General features: G+C 46.4%; 1 protein-coding gene across 5 annotated transcripts in view; it reads left to right on the top strand.

The window, feature by feature from the left end:
- ralgps2 (Ral GEF with PH domain and SH3 binding motif 2) overlaps window positions 1–14,959 on the top strand; it is a 515,898-nt gene that overhangs the window by 407,197 nt on the left and 93,742 nt on the right. For all 5 annotated transcript variants that reach the window (XM_078218008.1, XM_078218006.1, XM_078218004.1 and 2 more), the window contains one exon: window positions 6,216–6,283. In XM_078218008.1, coding sequence (XP_078074134.1) covers window positions 6,216–6,283 — 68 coding nt within the window. The remainder of the gene's footprint in view (window positions 1–6,215; window positions 6,284–14,959) is intronic.

The raw sequence follows: 14,959 nt of genomic DNA, 5'->3' as shown, positions 1-14,959 counted from the left end.
CATATCCATGGGTGCAGGGGAGGTGCCAGTGGCAACTTTTGTCCTTGCTGGCGTTCCTGGCACCGACCCACAAGCGCCGCTATGTCCGCATCTTTTCCGGGCCACCAAACGTAGCTCCTGGCCAACATCATAATTTTAGACATTCCTGGGAGGCTGTGATGTAGTTCAGCCAATATGGAATGGTGGCCCTGATTCGGAACAACCATTTGTCGTCCCCCCCCCCCCCCCCCCCCCCAGAGGCCCTGATCCCCATCAGGCCCCGCCCCCTGGCACTGCCCCATGGGTGCCCACCGGGCATTGGCACTTTGCCCCTTGGGAAGTGCCAAGAGGCCCAGTCTGGCACTGCCAAATTGGCAGTGACCAGTGGGAACCCCCTGCCGCCCAACCCTCTGCCCCCCCCCCCCCCCCCCCCCCCTTCATTCCAGCAAGATCGGGCCACAAGCTTCCTGCAAGTGGGGAGCTACAGTGACTTCAGTCCCAGGCCTAGGTCTGAGCGCAGAGCAAATATTTGAAGGTGAGCTGTGTTCCCTCTTTGACTATCTTTCTCCTTCAGATGATTGGTTCCCTTGGCTGAAACTCTCCTTCCATAATCAGTCATAATGAATCCTTGTTGACTGCAGTTTTTCCTCTGATTCCTTGACCACAGTTCTTGCTCTGACTCCTTGACTGCAATAATATTACCTTTTCAGCTTCTATTATATCTTTTTGCTTTCAATGGGAGACATTGAGCCCGATTTTTACCATTTTGTTTCGAGGTGCTGAATCTAGGCATGATCCAGATCCGACTTGTAAACCTGTTCTCAGGCACCCCCATACGCACACAGCCTGAAAAAAAAGCAGCAACTCTGGATTGCGCTGCAGAAGCCTGCGGGCGAGGCTTATCACACCTGAAGCATTGCTTCTCTGATCGGAACCTTCAACTGTGCATGCACAGTAAAAAGAAATTTGAAAAATGCTCCCCTGCCATATCGCGCCCGGGCCGCATAAAACGGCTCAGGAGCGATGGCCCCCACAGACATTATCCCACCCCCACAATATAACGCTTACCCTGTCCCACTCTTTCCCCCCCCCCCCCCCCCCCCCCTCCCAATCACATGCAGAGTGGCAGCGAACCTCCCCTGCCCTCCCCCCACCAGAGATCCATTTGGCCCGCCACCCTCCTCGCCCTCCACCACCCACACCCCAGAGAACGATCTGGCCCGCCTCCCTCTATCCCCCCCCACCGATCTGAGTTAGAACCACTGGAAGCTCTGAACTTACCTCCTCAGAAGCTGGAGCGCCCGAAACAGCAAAGGTCTGAGCATGTCTGCTTCGCGCCGAATCTGGACATGCAAACGTGATGGTGAAGAGGGAATTGCAGGTAAGTTCGGGCGTCCAGCCTATTAAGATGTTGTGCCCGTTTCGAGTGCCGATCGCTGCCATTTTGGGCACTTGGTAAAGGGGGAACGGAGGTGATCGCGCTATTCGCCTCACGCCCGACTTTACCAAGTTTTTACGCCCGAAAATGGGTGCAACTTGGTAAAATCGAGCCCATTATGTTGCATCGCTAGGGCCTCATTGAACTGTGCATGATAGCCTTAGATCATAATAACCAATGATGGATCACAGTTTTTGTTTAAAACTTAAAATTTGCCTGTCAGTGCCCCTCTTAGAGTTTGTTAAAGTAAATTTCATCATGTGAGGACTGCATTAACAATTGTTTGGTCGGACAGATCAAATCTCAGCCATCAACTGGCATACTTTCTAAGATTGGTTTATTGATGAAGCCCATTGAATTCTATGCATCATCACAGAACTCTCAGTTTGTACACATAGCTCCTTTTAACTACACAATGACTGGGATTTTCTGCCCTTGTTTTCAGTGGGTGGGAATGATGGCAGGAGTAGAAAATCCAGCGGGAGTCCCAAAATGGCTTTCATGCCAGTGAGCTTTCCTCACAGCTCTGCGCCAATGATGTAACGGCATTCCCACCATGCAATGATGTCCTGTGTCTGCCAGGGGAGATTTTTTTTAATATACATATATATATTTTATGCTGAGGTTGCTGGCTGAGCGGGCACCAGCATGATGTCCTGGGACCTGCCCCCAGCATTTATTTTGCAAAGTGTTTAAAAATTTGATGGGCAAAGCCAGCAGCGCAACTGATGAGCTGCAACTGTTTTTCCTGCCTGGGACAACACTTCGGCAAAAAAACAGAAAATTCCACCCAATGTCTCTTATTGCTTTTTGATAGTACCATCTGGTTTTGCAGCCTTTCAAATAAGCTTTCCCTCATCAACATCTCCCAAAGCAAGTTGTTTGAATATCCAGCTTTTGCAAAAGAGTTTATCATTCCTTATACGGGTACATGACTTATCAGTTCAATGTCTGTACCATTGAGTACGCCAGAACATTATTGGTGAATGACTAATAAGGTAGATCTGTGTCTGGATAACACACTTAGATCCAGATAACCTTGTAAACCAATGCCCTAGGAAATAAGGATGATCAAGCAGCAGGAAGCATCCCATTGGTTTATACCTGTAGGCTTCTTGATTTTAACATTTCACTTTCATCCATAACCCATGTCCACTTGAAAATCCTGAGGCCTTATCTGCACAAATCTGTGCCTATGTTCTCTAGACAGCTAAGTGGAATATGTTTCCACAAGTGGTGAATGTGTAATTAATATTGGACAAACAAAACTTCTAAGTGTATGTTTTGCAAATAACTTGGACGGAAATCTCCCAAGCACCATCGGCTAGTTCAACGGTGGTGAGTGTGGGGAGACAATACGGTAGGGGGCCCAGAAAGCAATTTCATGCTGGCATGAATTTACAGCAGAATCTTTTGCTGATGCCTACCATGGTGAATCAGAAATCCACCAAAGACCGGTTGAACCTCCCGAGTTTGGGATGGAGGCAGTCTGCAATCCTGGACTCAGGAACACCACAGCAGTGGAATGGGTGTACATCTGCAGGTGGGCATTCCAGATTCGGAAGGGGTCCATTTTCCAACATCAATGTTCCAAGATATCTATGATAATCCCCATGAGATCCATGGAAAATCTCAGTATTCTCCCTGCGGGGCTCATTGAATACGAGTTTCCGTGCTAATAGGCAATGGCCTGCCCGGGTGGAACTCATCACCTGAGCCTTTTATGAGGCAGACACTGGAAAGGGTCTGCAGAACTATTGTCCCCATTGGGACTTTTTTTTAATGAGAATAGTTGCCCTAGTTGGGATTTGTGTGAAAACCTTTGTTGTGGTTGAGAGTCATGTGTCCTAGAAGGCGAAACCCTCAACAGCAAAACCCTGGACGGTGTAACCTCGGAAGGCAAAACCCCGGAAGGTGACAGATAACTTAGCTTAGAATGGACTCCTCCATTTTCATTGGAAGGGAGGTTGCTTGCTGCTGTATACATTGTGTTTATTTCAGCTTGCTGTTCTAATAATTTATCAGTGAAATTATAATATATTTGGATTGTAATTTATAATGTATTTGGATCGTAATGAATTTGGCTGAATTGTTTAAATAAAAATAAAGTTGGGGCTTGGGTAAGCAGCTCTTGATGATGCCACTCCCTGTTCCTGTTGTTGAGAGCTGTTGCAAGCGGAGGAGCTGTGTGGCTGCTGACTGACACACCATGTGCTATTATTGTTGGGAGTTGCCGTGGGAAGGAGATACTGTTTTCCCAGTCTACAGGAGAGCTACTGAGTGGTGTGAGGTAGAGAGGGACCCAGACCACTGGGGCCGGAGGCCTCGCAGTTTGCGTGAAGAGGGAAAAAAAAGAACATCTGGGACTGAGGCAGGGCTTGCTGCCCTGACCTTTCTTTTAGAGGTTGGTGACAATTGAAGGAGGGGAAGGCTTGCTTGTCTCCAACTGTTTAATAGAAATCATAGAAACCCTACAGCACAGAAAGAGGCCATTCGGCCCATCGAGTCTGCACCGACCACAATCCCACCCAGGCCCTACCCCCATATCCCTACATATTTACCCACTAATCCCTCTAACCTATGCATCTCAGGACACTAAGGTCAATTTTAGCATGGCCAATCAACCTAACCCACACATCTTTGGACTGTGGGAGGAAACCGGAGCACCCGGAGGAAACCCACGCAGACACGAGGAGAATGTGCAAACTCCACACAGACAGTGATCCAAGCCGGGAATCGAACCCAGGTCCCTGGAGCTGTGAAGCAGCAGTGCTAACCACTGTGCTACCGTGCCGCCCTTAATAACTGCAGGGTGGGAGATGAAGCTGTGAGTGTTTATTTTTTGAACTTTGCAACCTGAACCCTCCTGGGCTAAAGACGTCCACCTCCAAGTCCTCCCATCTGCCGACCAGAGGAACTTCTTGCCGAACCCTCACTCCCTCTCCTCTTGATCTAGGGCACCCATTCACCTTGGTTCCCTACACCTCATCCTCCCTCTTCTACCTCCTGCACCTCCCCTTCTCCCTCCCTCCCTTCACACTCCCATCAACTATATCCCTCCCCCACCCATAAATAACACTGTCTAAGATGGTGACTCTATCTTCGTCAATACAGGGTCATCCAAGGCCAGCTATGCAGGAGTAACAGCCGCTCAGGCGTCTGCTGCTGCTGTGACCCTGCCACCTTTTGCATTTTTTCCTAAAAAGCTTGGGGTTAAATGCTACACCCACTCCACCATGATTATCGAGGCCTGTGTGAAAGCAATGGCTGGGGTTGTCAGCCCCTCAGCCATTGTTGCAGCCTCCAAAGCCATTTTCTTTTGAAGGCTGAGTGGGCAGTCCGCCTCATGTTGGAAAATGGCTGAGGGGGAGTCTACATGAGGCACTTAGATCTACCGGGTTGACTACCTTATTGGCCTCACATTTTCAGCTGAAAATCTTGGGGACACTTAACAGTTTGCGAGGGGGTGCGGTGTTTCGCTTTGTGAATGTCGACATTCCATCCGCTGGGCTGCAGAAAATGACTTTCTAAGGGCAAGTGTCCACTCAACTTAGCACCATCAATACAAGTGAGTGCATTGTCCTCGAGGGGAGATTTTAACTGAATCCTCAAGACCCGGAACCACTTTGGCCCCTTGCACCGCACACCGTCAATAATGAAGTTGCGGGACCTAGTCAGTAAAGCATGACAATATTTAAATCAGCTTCGCGTCAGCAAAACAGAGCCGGGAGGATGGCTTTCGGCGCAAGACTGGCTTGTGCCGGGTGTGAAAGCCTTATGCGCTATCTACCTGGCCCGCTGCGCCTATCGACCGGTGCAACAGTCCGGAAAGATCTTGCCCATTATTGCAGTTAATCAGTTCATATAATTAATATGCAAGAATATGAGCTGTTTTCATTGTATGATGTCTATTTCCTGTTGGCATTGTGACTCTATCAGCTTGTTTTTAATAGTTTATCATTGTGTAAAAACATTTAAGCAAAAAAGTGTGTATTGGAGTGAGATGGAGAAGGGTAAAGAATTATTACAATTTTAAACATTAAGGGCAGCATTTTCTTGTCCCACTTGCCATGGGAATCGTAGTGGGCGGGACAAAAAATTTGGTGGACCATGCAAAGATCCGTTGACCTCGGGTGGGAATTTCCAGTCTTGGGGCGAGCGTGGCTGGAAAATCCCATCTTAAATTCTTTAGTCAGTCCTCCCCAGGTTATAAACCTTCGTAGAAAAGAAGCTGGTACTAGTTATCTACCTTGTTAATAGGGTTGCCACGGTTTTGTATCAAGATTGACTATGGCAATTCGTTTAATGCAGGTGACAGTTAATGGAGAATTGGCCAGCTTCTCAACTTCTTTGATAAGGTAATGGGCCAATTCTGCCAGCCTGTCAATATTTACATTGGAATCTGTTTGCTACAAGTAGTATGTTCAATTCTTGCTTTAACTCTCTGGGTTGTCTTTCATTATCTTTGCACTAAGATAAATTTATTGCCTGTTAAAAGTGTTGCTGCTTCATGGTATCAGGCATCTGTAAGTAATATGAGTTATTGATATCATCATTGATAAAGGACATTTGAGTCCTGTCCTCAGTTGGACAGATCATCACCTGTGTTTTTGTCCCATTGTTCATAATAATTGTCAAGATATACTGAACATACTGCAAATCTGATGAATGATAAGACTGCCCACTGGCATCTAAAAGTAATAGTCATCAAAGTATAGATGGATAGCTGATAGAAGTTGGATATTTAAAGACTTGTCTCTTATTTTTTTCCTATATATCATCCATTTTTGTCCTACAGACTCTCATTAAGAATTGAGCCTGGTACTAGCACACCTCAGTCCACTGCCTCAAGGGAGGATCTTGCAGGTAAGTAAGCACCAGATAATTTGGCTTTCTTAACCATGTTTCATCTAGTTTAACAAAGACTGTAATAGTAGATCATGCATTTCAGTTTCCAATGCTGTGTGCCTTATCCTTTATTGTGTAGATGTAAAACATGTGCAAATACATGTAATAATTATTTATGAAAACTCACCATGATGTGTTGGGTTCTGCATGGATCTGCTATTTGGATTTTCTGAGGCTATTCAAAGTAATGTTAACATTTTATTACTCCCCATTATTTTGTGTTTTCTAACCTTGGGTAGCAAGCCTAAGTTATTAGCCTTTACAAAACGATAAGCTCCCTCATGGTGAAGTTTTAATTTTATTTTCTCACTTGAATTATTAGTTGTAAGAATGTATTTTACATTTAAATACTGTTGCAGAACCTAATATTGGGTTGGTTCTTCAATGCCTCTTGATAGGTGAGTTTGTTTTCGAGATAGGAGTTCATGGTTTTGTGAATCAGCAGATTTGGCAGCTAATGCATGGCAGCTGAAGTAATCGGCTTAAAACAATTATGTAATCCATTTTAAAAATGCCTTGGTAATGGAGGATAATTTTCTCTAATTTTGTCATTAAACTTGTGTTCCTTTAGCTCGAATGATGATGTATTATGACTAGTCTTCATGCCATTTCTGATGGTAGTTTTGAGTCTTAAATCATACTGTTGATTTCTCATACCAGAAGATATTCAGTTCTGGGGAAATGAAATTAACTGTGACCGTGCTGATTGGTCAGATGTTTGATTAAAATGTTTGGTACTGTGTCATCAGAGAAATTCTCTAGTTAGTTCCCTAAAGTGCTTTTTAGTGTGTCATGGTATTTAATTTGCATGTTGTAATATATTTGCACATCAAAATCAGTAACAGTTTCAGACGTCATGAGTGGACGGATAGAGTTGAACACTTGTCCTTGACATATGTATATGGGGGTGTTTATTTGCTGAAAGGTTTTTAGTTCCATTGATTATTGTTTATCTGTTAGAGGACAAAAACTCCAAGTTTCAACTAATTCGTTTGTTTCCTTTGTACCACAAGGGGTTGGCCAATGGAAATGATTGAGAGATTTTGGAACTCTTCCTGAAAAGGTTGTGAAAGCAGAGTCTTTGAATATTTTTATGGCAGAGGTGGATAGATTCTTGGCAAGCAAGGGGTTATAGGTTATCAGGGGTAAGCGGAGTGCAGATTTGAGATTACTATCAGATCAGCCATGATCTTATTAAATAGTGCAGAAGACTCAAGGGGCTGAATGGCCCACTACTCCTCTTTGTTCATATGTATACAGAGAGTTGTGAGTATGGAATTCATAAACTCAGGAGCATCAGTTCCAAGATTACTATTTAAAGCAGAAAAAAATGTGAAGATTAGATTGAATAGGAGAATAAAGGAAAGGATTATGAAATCGGGCAACTATGAATCGGAACTATTTGCTTGCATAAATGCTGATGTGGACTGGTTGAGACAAGTGGCTTATTTTTGTGTTTTAACTTCACTCTATGCTTTAACACTTGTCTGAACTTCCCTATTTGTGCAACCTTCTAAGATGCTCAGATATACTTTTTGCTTTACCTGGAACCAAATATTTACAACAAATACAAATATTGAAGTCTGAAGATGGAGTTTAATATTGAAGTTAATTACTTCCAGTCACTCCAACGTGCTATAAACATAGTGCAGTCCATGAAAAAGTTGGTCACATCAATTAACCAACATATTATTTATTATAGCTCGTGGTAGATTCTTTCAATTTGTCATTTGTTTTTCTTTCTATTTGTATAAGGGCTATATCATCAGTCTGTCAAGCCAAATTGTAACTTTTCATGGATGTCCATGATGACTTCAAGGTCAATAGTGTAGTTTAAACATTTGCCAATTAACCATTCAAGTAATTCACGTGTATTTTGTTTTGTAGATATTACATATGTTCACCGACTCAGGTCTTTGGCTTCAGGGAGATGAGCAGAGTAAATACATGGGCTTACGGGGATAGATTATTGTCAGTGCAGGCTTGATGGCCTGCACTGTAGGAATAGTCTCCTTCTGCACTGTAGGAATTCTATGATTCTAACAGCTTGGCTGACGTTTAAGTGTAGTAGCAAAAGAATTCTGCATTGTCTGCGCCGATCAGTGGTAGAGTAAACCAAAATTCGACCAACCTATTCTGGTAGCCTAGGTTTTGTGAATTATTATGAATTTGAAAGCATCCAGAGTAATGCCTAAAGAAGAACAAGGATTGACTCCAGTGTCTTGATCAATGGTCCTCTTTGAAACAACATCACAAAAGCAGATTAACTTGTCACTTACGTCAATATAGTTTGAATGATATTCAGATGTGAGAAATGACTGCATGGTTCACCTATATAAGACAATGCATACTAACATGTGAAGCACTTCAGATATGATCATAGAATCCTTACAGTTCAAAAGGAGGCCATTCGGCCCATTAATTTTTTAAATTTGATTTTTTATTGTCACACGTATTAGCATACAGTGAAAAGTATTGTTTCTTGTGCGCTGTACAGGCAAATCATACGGTACATTGAGAAGGAAAGGAGAGGGTGAAGAATGTAGTGTTAGAGTTATAGATAGGGTGTAGAGAAAGATCAACATAGTATGAGCTAGGTCCATCCAAAAGTTTGATGGCAGCAGGGAAGAAGCTGTTCTTGAGTCAATTGGTCGTGACCTTAGACTTTTGTATCTTTTTTCTGATGGAAGAAGGTGGAAGAGAGTGTGTCCGGGGTGTGTGGGGTCCTTGATTATGCTGGCTGCTTTTCTGAGGCAGCAGGAATTGTAGATGGAGCCAATGGATGGGGGGCTGGTTTTGTGTGATGGACTGGGCTTCGTTCATGACCCTTTGTAGTTTTTTGCGGTCTTGGACAGAGCAGGAGCCATACCAAGCTGTAATACAACCAGAAAGAATGCTTTCTATGGTGTAAATGTTGGTGAGAATCGTAGCGAACATGCCAAATTTCCTTACCCTCCTGAGAAAGTAGAAGCTTTGGTGGGCTTTCTTAGCTATAGCGCCAGCATGGAGGAACCAGGTTGTTGGTGATCTAGACACCTAGAAACTTGAAGCTCTCGACTATTTCCACTTCATCACTATTGATGTAGACAGGGGCATGTCTTCCACTACGCTTCCTGAAGTCGATGACTATCTCCTTCATTTTGTTGATATTGAGGGAGAGATTATTGTTGTCACACCAGTTCTATCTTTCCTGTATTCCGTCTCATCATTGTTTGAGATCTGACCCACTACAGTGCTGTCATCATGATCATGGCAGGAGTGTTGTTGCCTATCCTTACTGATTGCGATCTGTGAGTTAGGAAGTCGAGGATCCAGTTGCAGAGGGAGGAGCCGAGCCCCAGGCCTCGGAGTTCGAGCCTGCACTGACAACAATCCCGCCCAGGTCCTGTCCCCGTAACACCATGTATTTACCCTAAGTTTATTTTAAGTTTAAGTTCATTTACTGTTGTCACAAGTAGGCTTACATTAACACTGTTACTGTGAAAACTCCCCCAGTCACCACACTCCGCACCTGTTCGGGTGCACTGAGGGAGAATTTAGCACAGCCAATGCATCTAATCAGCACCTCTTTCGGACTGTGGGAGGAAACTGGAGCACCCGGACAAAATCTACACAGACACGGGGAGAATGTGCAGAGTCCACACAGACAGTGCCCAAGCCAGGAATTGAACCCAGATCCTTGGCACTGTGAGGCAGCTAATTCCCTGACACTAAAGCTGGGATTTTCCAGCCTCGCTTGCCCCAAAACTGGAAAATCCCACCCAAGGTCAATGGACCTTTCCATAGTCCAATCGCCCGCTCCGATTCCCATGGTGGGCGGGATGGTAAAATTTGTCCCCAAGAGTCAATTTAGCATGGCCAATCAACCTAACCCGCATATCTTTGGAGTGTGGGAGGAAACTGGAAACCCACGCAGACGTGGAGAGAATGTGCAATCTCTGCACAGTCACCTGAAGCCGGAATTGAACCCAGGTCCCTGGCGCTGTGAGGCAGCAGTACTAACCAGAAATACAGGCTTCTAATTTTAAAGAAGATTTGCTGCAGGAAGAAGCGTGTGTATACTTGATGTTTTTAGAAATTAGGACAAGTGAGTTACAGGGACTGCAGCAATATTTTGAGGGCATCCCAGGATATATGGCAATACTTAGAGGGGATTCTCTCACAAAAAAAACCAGATCAACTGGATTTTGCTGTCAGCAGATAAGAAATGAACTGCGCTCGTTTTGAGTGACATCTTGCTGCATTTAGAGATTATTTCCAGCCTAATGCCCTTTTCAGGGGATCTGTGGCAGGAGAAAGAACCTGGTCACTTGAGACATGCAGAATCTAATCAGAATGTGTAAATTATATGTATTTCATTGTAAAATCATGTGCAGGAGGTGAAAATAGGGGGGGAAAGAAAGATGTGATTAAGAGAGATAGATAAATAAGAAGTAAAAAAAATACTTTAACAAATACTCTAACCGCTGCATAAGATGCGGTTCTGCTGCCTGGACCGCTCTGACAGGGCCTTCCAGTATAGCCCCCCCCGAGAGTCGCCTGTGTGGTGGTCTGCTGTGCACTCCACAACTTGGTGCAGCAGCGGTGAGACTTCCTGGAGGAGGGCGAGCCGGCAGACGTCCCTGAGGAGGAGGAGGTCAAGTAGGAGGTGGTGGATGGACATGCAGGCAAGGGTCCGGCAGGGCTGAGCAGCGAGGGAGATCCTCATCACCACTAGATTTATAACTAGGGTGCAATCCACCAGCTCCTACCCCGAGCCCCCAACTCTTGACCACACCTCCTGCCATGGATACCATTGACATCACACCAGCGTGGTGGGCCTCAATTGGCCGTGTTAGTGAGTTACTGGTCCAGGCAGAAGGGTGATGACAACTCACTATGCGGCACACTGTGATGCATCCCTGACTCCTACCTGTTCTCTTGACCGCTGGTGCCTGGGGCCAAATCTGAGTGAGGGTTGGGGGCTCATCCATCTGGTTCAATGATCCAGAGGTTGGGGGGGGGGGGGGTGGGATACTGGTTGTGGAATGGGCAGTTCCAGGGTCTGGCGGGTGCTGGGCTGATGTGGAGATGCTGGCATTGGACTGGGGTAAACACAGTAAGACGTCTCACAACACCAGGTTAAAGTCCAACAGGTTTATTTGGTAGCAAGTGCCACTACCTTTCGGAGCGCTGCTCCTTCGTCAAGTAAGTGGGAGTTCTGTTCACAAACAGGGCATATAAAGACACAAACTCAATTTACAAAATAATGATTGGAATGCAAGTATTTACAGGTAATCAAGTCTTAAAGGTACAGACAATGTGAGTGGAGAGAGTGTTAAGCACAGGTTAAAGAGACGTGTATTGTCTCCAGCCAGGACAGTTGGTGAGATTTTGCAAGCCCAGGCAAGTCGTGGGGGTTACAGATAGTGTGACGTGAACCCAAGATCCCAGTTGAGGCCGTCCTTATGTGTGTGGAACTTGGCTATCACTTTCTGCTCAGCGACTCTGCGTTGTCGTGTGTCGTGAAGGCCGCCTTGGAGAACGCTTACCCCAAGATCAGAGGCCGAATGCCCGTGACCGCTGAAGTGTTCCCCAACAGGAAGAGAACACTCTTGCCTGGTGATTGTCGAGCGGTGTTCATTCATCCGTTGTCGTAGCGTCTGCATGGTCTCCCCAATGTACCATGCCTCACGTGAGATGATGGCATCCGTGTTGATGATCCGGCACGTCTTGCAGAGGTTGCTGTGGCAGGGTTGTGTGGTGTCGTGGTCACTGTTCCCCTGAAGGCTGGGTAGTTTGCTGCGGACAATGGTCTGTTTGAGGTTGTGCGGTTGTTTGAAGGCACGAAGTGGGGGTGTGGGGATGGCCTTGGCGAGATGTTCGTCTTCATCGATGACATGTTGAAGACTCTGGAGAAGATGTCGTAGCTTCTCCGCTCCGGGGAAGTACTGGACGACGAAGGGTACTCTGTCCTCCGTGTCCCGTGTTTGTCCTGCAGGAAAGGATGTCCCGAGGCATGGTACATTGGGGAGACCATGCAGACGCTGCGACAACGGATGAATGAACACCGCTCGACAATCACCAGGCAAGAGTGTTCTCTTCCTGTTGGAGAACACTTCAGCGATCACGGGCATTCGGCCTCTGATCTTCGGGTAAGCGTTCTCCAAGGCAGCCTTCACAACACATGACAGCGCAGAGTCGCTGAGCAGAAACTGATAGCCAAGTTCCGCACACATGAGGATGGCCTCAACCGGGATCTTGGGTTCATGTCAGACTGTCTGTAACCCCGACGACTTGCCTGGGCTTGCAAAATCTCGCTAACTGTCCTGGCTGGAGACAATACACATCTCTTTAACCTGTGCTTAGTGCTCTCTCCACTCACATTGTCTGTACCGTTAAGACTTGATTACCTGTAAAGACTCGCATTCCAACCATTATCTTGTAAATTGAGTTTGTGTCTTTATATCCCCTGTTTGTGAACAGAACTCCCACTGACCTGACGAAGGAGCAGTGCTCCGAAAGCTAGTGGCTTTTGCTACCAAATAAACCTGTTGGACTTTAACTTGGTGTTGTGAGAGTTCTTAGGGTGCTGGGCTGCCATGTCAGCCTGTGTGACATAGTGGGACTACAAGGTGCCGACTGCTGGGACAGCTTCGGATGATCGCTTGGAATCCCAAACCAGTCAGGGGTCTGGCAAAGGCACAGTGAAATGGGAATCGCACAATCGGTGGGTCAAAGGGCCTCCCCCGCACAGAATTGTGCTCTGAGCCCCTCTGGGTACAGTCGGGGTAAGGTCTTCCCTGTGGGAGGTGAATCACAGATAGATTAGTCACAGCTGGTGCAACAACATTTATTGGTGAAACTAACAATGCAATAACATAATGTGGTGATATTTAACAGTGCAACATAATAGGTGTACCTAATTCTAAACAGTGCCTATTTTCCCTAAAGCAAACTAGTGCAGCCCTCCACCCATGCTTCTCTCATTTAGGGAGAGCGGCCAGGCACTGGTGTGCCTTCGCACCCAGGTGCCGTCATTCCACCTTTAGACCCTGCAGCGAAACCTTTACATTGAGCCCCCTCATTGATGATGCGCCCTGGCGACATATTTCTTCCGCCAAATGCAGAGCCCGTTGACAGCACTGAGGCCTTGGTGGCTCCTTGCAGGCGTTGCCCGTCTTCTGAAAGTCTGGGACACGGTCACCTCGTGCCACATCTCCGAAGAATCGGCTGTCGTTTGGAACCACTGCTCAGCAATCCACTCCTCCACCAATATAATTTCAGGTGACTGGCAGAGAGGAAGGCTGAGGCTGCAAGGCTGACGAGGCTCGGGGATGTGCTGGGTGGCAGAGGAGTGGCCAGCGTGCACTGATTCCCCCCCTCCACCCGCCCAACCTCCTCATCTCCACGCCCTCCCGCCCGCTCTCTTTCCCCCGCCCCCGCCATGTCCCTCTACCCCCCGCCCCCGCCATGTCCCTCTTCCCCCTCGCCCACCCCCGCCATGTCCTTCGCCCCCGCCTGCCCCCTCGCCCCCTCTCACCAGCCTTCGCCACCGCCCGCTCGCCCTCCCCTTTCTCCCTTGCCCCATTCTCATCCAATTACCTCTGACTCACCACCTCCCCCTGTATATGGGGGTAAATATTGAGATTCCACCCACCGTAGGAATCATCCCGGACAGGACAGACAATTTCATGAACTGTCATAAGGTGGGATTTTCTGGTCCCGGGGTGTGGCCTGACTGGAAAATCCAACACACAGTGTTGTGCTTCTTCCTGTTGCTGTGGACTTCCATTTTTCCATAGCGCAAAAAAGAGATGGCCATATGCTTCCATTATAACCAAAAATATCCACATACTGTATTATTGAAAATACGCATTTTCTGGCCTTGTTGTATGTGAGATGCTGCTGAAAGTGACAACTGTTATTTCCATATCAAGTGCCCAGATTGGATTTTGTGCAGTTAATTTCGAAGTGAAATTGTCTGCACTTTGTTTGAAAATAAGGAGGGAAGGCAGTGAATGACTGCACCAACTTGACATTACCCTCCCACATACCAGCCATCCACAGAATCGCAGAAATTATAGCACAGAGAAACTCAATTTGCCTTTTACACTTGTGCTAGCTCCTGAAATGGAGTAATCGATTATAATCGATCAATAATAATTTTCTCAGAGATTTTCCCAATTCCATTTTAAAATACTTTGTAAAGTCTGCCTTAATTGCCAGTTGTGGTAAAACGCTCCATGTTTTACGTATTTTTAAGGTCCTCCTTCATTCCCCTGTATATGAACCTATTCCCTCTTGCTGCTAATTTACCAACCTGTGTAAATAAGCCTTACCCTCTCGGCATAGTGGAACAGTGGTTAGCACTGCTGCCTCACAGCGCCAGGGACCTGGGTTCAATTCCCGGCTTGGGTCACTGTCTGTGTGGAGTTTGTACACGTTCTCTCCGTGTCTGCATGGGTTTCCTCCGGATGCTCCGGTTTCCTCCCACAGTCCAAAAATGTGCGGGTTAGGTGGATTGGCCATGCTAAATTGCCCCTTGATGTCAGGGGGACTAGCTAGGGTTATGGGGATAGGGCCTGAGTGGGATTGTGATGGGCCAAATGGCCTCCTTCTGCACTGTAGAGATTCTATGATTCTAAAACCTTT

Source organism: Mustelus asterias, chromosome 8 (genome assembly GCF_964213995.1).
Source record: "Mustelus asterias chromosome 8, sMusAst1.hap1.1, whole genome shotgun sequence".
In the NCBI taxonomy this organism is placed as follows: Eukaryota; Metazoa; Chordata; class Chondrichthyes; order Carcharhiniformes; family Triakidae; genus Mustelus; species Mustelus asterias.
This window is presented reverse-complemented; position numbering and strand designations above follow the sequence as displayed.